Source organism: Humulus lupulus, chromosome 7 (assembly GCF_963169125.1).
Source record: "Humulus lupulus chromosome 7, drHumLupu1.1, whole genome shotgun sequence".
In the NCBI taxonomy this organism is placed as follows: domain Eukaryota; kingdom Viridiplantae; phylum Streptophyta; class Magnoliopsida; order Rosales; family Cannabaceae; genus Humulus; species Humulus lupulus.
Window position 1 is genome coordinate 24,036,333 of NC_084799.1, and position 10,833 is coordinate 24,047,165.

Here is a 10,833-nt window from a genome sequence, read left to right on the forward strand (position 1 = left end):
AGATCATTCAATGTATTCTTATCCCTAAGTTCAGCTCTTTATGGTTCTTTAGTTTTCTTTACATTTCTTTTATTCAAATCCTAACTCTTTTTATGATTCTTGATTAGGTATTTAAGTTTCTTGAAAACTTAAGGTTCTTCTTGATGGTTTAGTTCTCTTTTCATCTTTATTCTTTAGAGATACTCACCATTCTTACTGTTGGTTTTTAGGAGTGTTCTAATCTTGTTCTTGTTCCCAAATATCCCAGTTTTTGGTAAGGAAAATAGGATAGATTATATGTGTTTATATGTTTATTTTATTATATGTTTTATGTTATGATATGTATATATATGTATAAATATGTCTTGTAGTCATTTGGGGCTTATAATTTCTTAGATAGCAAACCCCAATCTTTTATGTCGCTTGGGGCTTATAGTTGCTTAGATAGCAAACCCCAAGATTATTTATCATTTTCATGAGTTAGAGTTATGATTTACCCTACCTGTACTAGTAGAGGACCTAGATGGGTTATCATATACTACCATGTGATCTAACCTACCTTGATTAGTAGACAGAGGACCTAGATGGTTTATCACATGCCATGTTAATGAGCTAATGGCCATTAATATTGTAGTCCTATATGATATATGTTTTTATAGTATATGTTTATGATATAGTCTTATGCTTATGATTTATGATGTATGTTTGTAGTAGATTTTCCTTGCTGGACATTAGCCTTATTCCTTTATTTTAGTGTGACAGGAAAATGATTATGGAAGGTGGAAGGATTCATAGCAGCTAGGCTTGTGTGTTAAGGATGAATGGAATGAATGGACTGCGCGTCGATCGAGGATGACGTTATTTAGTCTTTTGAATTATGTTTCTTTAGTAACTCCGCACTTAGTTTTTTAACAATTTAATTAAAGTTTATGTTTTTATGTTTTATAAATAATGGGATCCCATACCATATCACATTTTATTTTATATTTTTACTTTATTTTGTATTGTTACAATATTTTGGGTTTTAAATAAAGTTATGTTATTTATGATGTATGTTTCCCAAAATAGTAGTTATGTCTAGTAGTTTTAATGGTCCAAGGTCTTAGAAATAGTTGGGTCATTACAGTTGGTATCAGAGCAACAGTTCATATGCATAAAGTTCTCATTGATACACACACTCAAGCTCCGAATCTAACCGCCAATGTAAGTGTTTATGTTATAGTTATTATGCTTATGTGTATAGCTAACGTTTTAGCTCTTATGTTTTCATATAAGAATGGATGGAGCATTGACCTATGAGGATATCCGAGCCATTAAGGCATTGAGAAGAATTAGAGAGCCAAGGAATACAGTAGGAGTGTTAGAAAGAATCACTCAGAGATTAATCTTATTCCACAAGGAGATAGCTCATGTAACACCCTGGTTACCCCAAGATAGTTACTGTGAACTTTGAACCGTGCTTAACTCACTAATTGAGTTCTTTGGTTAAAAACATGCATCTAGGTGTTATTAAATAGGTTAAGGTGGAAAACCAATCAAAAGTATATGATATGTTTTATTTAAAACATAAAACTGTTCTTGGGCCCACAAAAGTGTTTACAAGTTATTTACAACTCAAAACGGTCATTACAGTGTAAAATTTACAAACCGCCGACCTAAGCGGAAAAAATAGGGTTAACCCCCTAGTTCCTCCGAGAACTCCTTGGCCGTGGTGGTCAATTGGCCGCATATGTACACATCACCACCTAAGCTCTCCACTCAAGGCTGGGTGAGCTTTTCTTTCCCTTTACCTGCACCACATGGCACCCATGAGCCAAAGCCCAGCAAGAAAACTCAATACTGCATATATATAATATCGAACGATGATCATGATAATCATCCAAGACTTATAGTCCTAAACTGATGAGTGACAGATGTATAAGTTACTAACATGGGTTCCGCACCCTTTACAAGTGAGTGATCAAGTCACTAGCTTAAACAGGATAAGTGACTGATGAGCAAGTCACCAATGTCAACCAAATGAGTGACCATGGAGTCACCAGTGTAAACCAAGGGAGTGACCATGGAGTCACTACTGTGGGTTCCGTAACCTTAGCCAAGTGACGATAGGGTCACCTGGGCCCTCTGGCTCTGGCTCTGAGTAACTAGTCATAGAACTAGGAAAGCACTTTTAGTTTTCATCGAACTTGGGGTCGGTCCGACATTAATGCTCATGATGAGTCATTCAATGCAGATGTCGATTAGATCTAATCTTTCATCGGCTCTGCGTTCAGGATGCTTATGCCACTCCTGACTCTTAGGTCAGTAACATACGACCAGTGCTCAAAACTACCGTCGAACTTGACTAGCAAGTCACAGCTTCACAGCTAATTCTGACACCATTGCCGATTCTGACTAGTAAGTCAGTGCCATTCACAAGTACGCAAGATTTGTTAAGCATTTGATATGAAATCCATGTCCACATTTAAACACTCAACATGCCTCAATAATAACCATGCATGTCACATATAGGGTGTAGTTTTCTTACCTCTGGTTCGAGCGAGAAATAGTAAAAGAATGACCCTTGAGAACGATCAACATTTTGATTCCTTAGCGATTACCTATCCATAACCAATTATAACCTCCATTAATGAAAATCAACAATGAAAGGGTCTTGACCTAAACCTCACTCCCGGGACCCTGAATTGTACCCAAACAGTGAGTAGATTCGATCCCAAGCCTTAAGGATTGAAACCCCGAGCCAAAAACCCTTAAAAATGCCCAAAACAAAAATCTGAAGGAGCAGGGTAGCACTATAGCGCTACCCCACTAGCGCCCCAACGCCCAAGTTAGAGAAGACCACCGTGAGTAGCGTTGTAGCGCCCCCTAGTGGGCGCTGTAGCGCTACACCTAGACAGAAACACCCTGAAACTTTCCCCCTTCGACTCCACCATTTCCAACCTGAACCAAAAGCTTCCGAACCTCATTTTAAGTCCCAAATGAACCCAAAAACCAACTACACATGTCCTAGGCATCACAACCCAAGTAACCCTAGCCAAAAACTCCCATCAATTCCTCTTAACCAATCTAGAAAACTAAGCTGAAAACTAGAACAAAAATAGAGCAAAGCTAGAGTTTTAATGGCTAGAACCTTACCTCAATCTCAAATTAGGACCCTCCTCAATGGTGGAACACAATCCTAAGCCCTCAAGATCCACTTCCCTAGCTTGAATCCTCAAGAACAACTCAAAAATTCAAAAGAAAAAGAGAGAAGAAATGAGGTACGGGAGGAGAAACTTGATACTCTGTTTTGGCCTAATGTAACGCCCTACTACCTTAGAGCCGTTACTAAGTGAGTTTAAAATGTCCATTTAACTCGCTAAACGAGGTTTTTAGAACAAAAGTGTGATTAAACAGAAGTCAATGCTGTAATCTTTGAAAATTCCTTAATTCATTACAAATTTCGAGTGTCTTATATTTGGGATCCCAGAGTACAGTTTATAAAATATTTACAAATCCAAAATAGGTTTACAGGTAATTAACCATCAAAATCAGAGTTTAATACAACCATTTTCACAAAATGCCTCCAACAAAAGCAGTCGGGCAGGCCAAACATGTACGTGCCGCCCCACGCTCTCCGTACTCATGGTTGGTTGACTATTTCCTTGCCCTTACCTGCAACACAGAGCACCCGTGAGCCAAAGCCCAGCAAGAAAACTCACACAGCACACAACATATGCATGTTATATAACCAACATATCAGACAATCCACAGATAAAACAGATAATCCATCAGACCAAACAGGTACGACCATGCCGTCCCAGAAGCGTTACCAAAGCCTGGGATCTCGGTTCTCACCGTAAGGATATCCCATGTATCCATTGGGGTCTCACCCTAACTATAAGCACTCCATGTGCTAAGTATTATTCCCGGCCCCACTGCTGTTCTCGTCCCCTCGCCGTTCTCGGCTCCTTGCCGTTCTCGGCTCCTTTGCCGTTCGTTCCACTATAACCACATATAGCATACTTAAACAACATTCAAGCATATAATGATTCAATCAAGGCTACACCCTAGCAATAATATAATCTAGGGCCGTACCCTGCAACAACACTGTGGGCCCATGCCCTGCTCTACGGGTGCTACAGTTTCCTTACCTGTATCCCGAGCTTCACAATGCACCAAAGGCACGAGCACGGTCCTCTATCCCGAGCCTCTCTGAAAACCTAGTCACAACACATATAAAACATCCTTTAATACTAACCAATCCAAAACCACTTCCCGGGACCAATCCCATACTCTTGGGACCTCCAATTTCCCAAAGCAACGCAACGGAAACATCCCCCGAGCCCCCGGAACAAATGCCCAAAAATGCAAAATTACCCTGTCCTGAGAATAGCCTAGCATCGCGGCGCTACCCTTGAGGGCCGCGGCGCCCAGCAAGTCAGAGAGTCCCCCAGCCCTGGTGCAGCCTCGCGCCGCGGCGCCCCTTTGCGAACCCAGAATTATGGGTTTTCCTCTGCATTTTCCCCGAGCCAAAACACTCCCAATTCAACCCAAACACATACCTAAACCCCAAAATAAATTTAAAACCCCAAATAAACCATTTAACAACCTATAAACATCAACAACAAGCTCAATTACACAATTACACCCAAAATCCACACTTGAGTTTCAGATTTCAGAAACTTAAACCAGAGCTTGAAAAATATAAACCATGCTTCTAAAATCTTAAACCACATCAGATACGAAATTCAAACATGTTAAAAATTCTTACCTCAATCAAGAATCCAGCTTGAATTCTCTTCAATCTCAGCTTCAAGCCACTTTCCCCCTTGATTATCAAAACTGAAATCCCATGCAAACCAGCCACAGCTATCCTTCAATTTTCATACTTACTTTCTAGAAATTAAGCTTAAAACTTAAACAAAACAGAGATAAATCCTTACCTCTGAATAATCTTGGCTTATGTTTAACTTAATTGCCTTAAACCACCTTGATTCTCCTCCTAGGTCTCCCAACTTCAGTTTACCTTTTCCTTTCCTCTTCTCTTCTGGTTTTCTTCCAATTTTCAGCATAAACAAGATATGCCTATGTGCTGAAACCTGAGTCATCCTTTTTCTCAGCTGAAGGTTCCTACATCCTACCAAAAGACTACTCTACCCCTCCAAATAATTCATTTCCTAACTAAACCTCAAGGGCATTTTTTGGCATTCACCTTTCTTACAAATCTACCACCTTTCTCATCTAAAATTTGTTACTCTTAATGGTCACTAATGGTCACTCGCGTGACTCAATTACCATTAACCATTAACTCTCAAACTCAAGGTACACAATTCCCAAAATACCCCTAGGCTCCTCCCGAGCCGGGTATTTAATCCCGTTGTGACTTTTAAACTAATTGGCTCCCTAGGACCGTCTCAGCACGTGCATCACATTAATATCACCACACACACGTGGTATTAATCATATAATACAATTATCACATTTATGCCCTTAGCGGGCTAAAATTACCATTTTACCCCTAACGTACAAACGGGGCCCACATGCATATTTATACCACCTAAACATGCATTCTAATGACACATTAATTTAAATTCATATATTAGCATGTTAATTCACTTATTACCCTCCAGGCACGCTAATCAAGATTCTAAACCTTATTAGCAACTTGGGGTATTACACCTAAGTTCCACAGCCTTCAATGGCTTATATCAATCTTAAGGTGAAAAGGCCTTTTTGCCCCTAGGTCAAATAAAGGTTTCTAAAGACTCCCAAGGGTAAAACCGTCCTTTTCTACCTATTTTGTTAATCATAATTAACACCCTCCAATTCTTGTTATTCTCGATATTCTCAAATACCAATAATTCATATCTCGTTACCCTTTTATTCCCGGCAACACTCTAATCACCAAATTACCTCGAGATTCACCCCGAGCCCTGAACTTAATCCCGTTATGACTAAACCGCTAATTTACACTCAAAGATCTTCTCATGCTGAATGGCTTGAACAAATCCACATTATAATGTGGCCTCAACAATAGATCACCAACACACATACAAATATACAATTACGTCCTCAACGGGCCAAATTACCAAAATACCCCTGTGATGAAATGTGGACCCATATGCATGCATTTAACATCATATTATAATATAATTCACATAAATATGCATATAATAGTTTAATGGCATAATAAAACAATGATGGCCCTCCCGACCTACTAATCCAACCATTAAACTGCATTAGGGATTTTGGGGCATTACAGTTCACCTCCAAACTACAAAGCAAATTATGATGAGAGCTACAGAGTAATATGTTTTATTAATTAGGCTTTTTAAAGATTATCCTTCTGTAATTTCAACTTCAGAAGAAATATGAGAGACTATAGATGATGAAGATGAATTACTGGTAGCTATGAGATATTATTTTCTCATACTTAAGTTCACCTCTAAGATGGAATTTCAATTTACTAATGAGCATAAACATAGGATCTTTATGAATCTTCCTCGAGGAAATTTTGAGGCTCAAGATAATGATGATTATGAGGAGATAGATGATGATATGTTAGATGAAGGGTCAGATGTAGAAGATCTTGATTTTTTGATTAGGGTATTTATTTATTTATTATCTTTGCATTTATGATTGTACTTAGTGAAAACCTTTTTCCAAATGAATATTATTGTTATTTTTGAATGACATGTATGAGTTTGATTTTTTTTACAATCATAATAAATAATAAATTTAATAAATAATGACCAAGTTCGGTGAGGGTGGATACAAATCAATGGACAAAGTTCTATATTGAGAGTTAGGGGACATAGTAGTGGGCGGGAACGATATTACTCGTCGTAGTGGGTGGAACAACGACGAGTTTCGAGCCTGAGAATTAAGTCATGTAGGATGATTAGAAACAGACTTAGAAAATATTAAAGATGGCTTATTTTTCTAAGTATAGAAACACACCCTAATGATAAAGAAGGCTTATATAATTTTGTTTCATAAGAAATCATAATTAATAGGTTGGAGTTATGTTTGCTTAGATTAAGTTTTTGCCTTAGACCCTATTAGGGTAAGTTCTAACATGTTTTTCTCGACTGTTAGAACTCTGCTGAAGATGTCGCTTAGAAGGTCTGCACGCACAAATGCCAATGCCTCCAGCGTCGCTCACGAGAGTAATGAAGCCCCTCCAATTCGCAGAAGGGGAGCGCGTGCTACCATTGCTACTGCTAACCAAAGTGCACCGCCGCCTCCGGTTGACAACACCACAGAAATTGTCAGGCTACGACAACAAGTGGAGGAATTGCTGTAGCAACAATGACAACAGGCCCAGCCGCAGCCACAGACTCAGCCGCAATTGCAGCCACAACCACTGACTTAGACACTTTGAGGTTAGTGAAATCTGTTCCTGTTTGGGTTAGACTACCTAGTCTTGGGCTGCAATACTGGGGAGTTAAATGTTTGAGTGCCCTTGTTAGTACCATAGGCACACCTATGCTGGTTGATAAGATTACTAAGAATAGATCAATGGTGAAGTTTGCAAGGGTTTTAGTGGATGTGGAGATTTCAGATAATGTTCCTAAAACAATCAGCTTCCTTAATGAGAGAGGTCAATTGATGGAACAACTTCTGGAATATGAATGGTTGCCTACTCAATGTCAAGTCTGTAAAATTCTTGGTCACACTGCAACTAATTGTGTCCGAAACCAAGGAGTTGTGTGGAGGAAAAAAGAGATGAAGCAAGGTCCAGTGCAATCTGAAGATGTGGTAGTTTAGTCCATTGTTGAACCACCTACAGCCTCTTATCCAAATGAATCTGATAGTGGTATAATCCAAGATGATACTTCGAAGTCTGCTCCACAGGAGGTCTGTGTTACCAAAACTGGGCAGGATTCGAATTGGTTTACTCCTAAACATCATGGGGGAGTTAAACAAAATGCTCCAGCATCTCAGAATTTGATGAAGAATACGTATAATGTCTTACAAGATCGGATAATGGAGGTTATGAATTTGGGTCTTTCTTCTAAAAATAATTTCAATGGAGGATTGTAACATACTTAGCTGGAATGTCAGGGGCTTGAATAAAAGGGATAAACAGAGATCCCTTCTTGATTTTTGTCGTTTAAATAAAGTTGGTTTAGGAGCGTTTCTTGAAACCAAGCTTCGGGGTAATAAGATTGAGGAGATGATGAAGAATGTTTTTGTTGGCTGGAATTGGTTTACTAGTCCGACTATTGAAGGTAGAATTTTTCTGGTTTGGCAATCTGGTTTTGTATCTGTTGCTGTGCTTTAGGAGAGTGATCAATTTTTTCACTATCGAGTGAAATCTTTGGGCACAGGTAAGGAATTCTGAGTGTCTTTCATGTATGGGAGGAATACGGTTGAGGAACGACAAGATTTATGGCAGGCTTTGGCTTTACTGAATTTCCCTATGAAACCTTGGCTCCTGGCTGGGGACTTTAATGCAGCTTTTGATTTTGATGATCGTATTGGTGGGTGTGCAGTTACTGAATTGGAAATGGAAGATGCTCAAAGGTGTAGGGCTCTTGGTATGGTGGATGCATTACACATAATTGGTTCTCATTACACTTGGTCGAATAAGCAAGAAGCTGAGGCCAGAATTTTTTCAAAATTGGACAGAGTTTTCAAAAATGAAGATTGGGTGGATCTTTTTCCTCAGTTTGAAGCCTTGACTAACTGGGATATTTTATCTGACCATTGTTACTGTATCATTAAATCTATGCATGATTCGATTTCAGGGATTAAACCATTTAGATTTTATAACATGTGGGCTGAGCATACTGACTTCAGAGACACTGTGCCCAATAGCTGGTCCAAGCCTTTACATGCTCATGGTTTAGTGAGAATTATGCAAAAATTGGATAGGCTCAAGCATGTCCTTCATCGGTTCAATAAAAGGGAGGTTGGTGATGTCATTCACAACTATTCAGCAGCTAGGGATCACTATCAAAATGCTCAGTGTAACCTTCAACAAAATCCTCATTCAGCTGAGCTTCAACTTGCTGAAAGGACTGCCTGTTTGGATTTTTCTCGTCAATATAGAATCTATGAAAGTTTTCTTCGACAAAGAAGAAAGATCACCTGGCTTTGTTTTGGAGACAAAAATTCTACACATTTTCATGCTAGTCTTAAGCAGAGGAAAGCTGCTAATCGGATCACATCTTTTTTGGATGATAAAGGTCAGATAAATGATAAGTTTGAGGATGTTGTTGCTCATTTCTTGAATCATTTTAGAAGTATCATGGGCAGTCCTAGTTCAACCTCCTCTCAAATTCAAAAAGACTGCTTTATTCATGGTGATACTTTGAGTTTGGATTATCAACTGAGTTTACTTAAACCGTTTACCAAGAAGGATGTGAAAATAGCTCTGTTAAGAGCCCGGGTCCTGATGGATTTGGCTCGGGCTTCTTTAAAGTAATGTGGAAAGACTTGGGAGATGAAATAGCTGATGTAATATTGGGGGTTTTTTTTTATCATGGTGAGCTTCCTACAGAATTAAATAAAACTACCCACTCTCTTATTCCTAAAGTTGAGACTCCTACTAGAGCAGTGGATTCCAGATCGATTGCGTGCTGTAATACGCTTTACAAGTGTATTCCAAAAATGCTATGTATGAGGTTGGCTAGGGTGCTGCCATTGTTAGTTAATCAGAATCAAGGAGCTTTTGTCAAAAACCATTCGTTGGCTCACAACATTCTCATTTTTCAGGGTCTAATTAAAGGCTACAAGAGGAAAAATATTTCCCCTCGGTGTGTGATGAAGATTGATCTTAGCAAGGAGTATGACACTATTGATTGGCTGTTTTTTGAGGGTATTCTGAGAGCATACTATTTTCCTAGCCGTTTTATATATAGGATTATGGTTTGTTTGAAGGGCACTTCTTACTCTCTTTTGATGAATGGTAGGTTGCAAGGGGAATTTATTGGTAGGAAAGGGTTAAGACAAGGGGATCCTATTTCTCCCTTATTGTTTGTGCTAGTTATGGAATACCTCACTAGACTTCTTATTCAAGCATCTCATAAAAAGGATTTTAGATTTAATCCCCATTGTAAGAAGCTGAAACTTGTTAGTCTTTGTTTTGCGACCTTGTGATTTTTTGCAAAGGGTCTCTTAGGTCGGTCCGAATTCTTCAAAAGGGTTTCACTTTGTTCAGTCAAGCATCTGGACTGTCAGCTAATATGACTAAATCTCATGGCTATTTTGGTGGTTTGAAAGATGAGGATAAGAGGAGCATTTTGGACAATCTGAATATTGCGGAGGGTTCATTTCCTCTAAGATATCTTGGGATCCCTCTCCGTCCTACTAAATGGAAGGCTGGTGATTATGGGTTAATAATTAAAAAGATCCAACTTAGGCTCCATTCATGGAATAGTCATCATCTTTCCTTTGCTGGCCGAGCTCAGCTTATACATTCTGTGTTGTTAGGCATCAAGTCCTATTGGATGAGTACCTTTCTTCTTCCTCAGAGTGTCACTCATGAGATTGACCGTCTGTGCAGAAATTTTTTTTGGGGTTCTAAAGACAACAGAAGCGAATTGCATTTTAGCTAAGTATGTTTGGGCGCTTTCTTCCAAGCAAGATATGCTTTGAGTTAAATGGGTTGATGATCTTTATCTCAAAAGGCAGAATTATTGGGAGTACAATCTCAAGGTTGATGTGAGCTGGTATTGGAGGAAATTGGTTAAGCTAAAATCTTTCTTATCCGGTGATGATTTAGAGGCTGCGATTACCAACAGAAAGATCAATTTGAGCTTATTATATAATCTTTTGCTGAAACAGGAAAAAGGTTACCTTTGCTAATGTTGTTTGGTACAATCTCTCTATTCCTAAACACAGATTCATATTATGGCAATCAGT

General features: G+C 38.8%; 1 protein-coding gene across 1 annotated transcript; it reads left to right on the plus strand.

Annotated features, from left to right (window-relative positions):
• Positions 1-8,317: 8,317 nt before the first annotated feature.
• Positions 8,318-9,394, plus strand: LOC133791499 (uncharacterized). Its single transcript, XM_062229423.1, has one exon. The coding sequence runs from the start codon at positions 8,318-8,320 to the stop codon at positions 9,392-9,394; it is 1,077 nt and encodes a 358-aa protein (XP_062085407.1).
• The last annotated feature ends 1,439 nt before the right edge of the window (positions 9,395-10,833 follow it).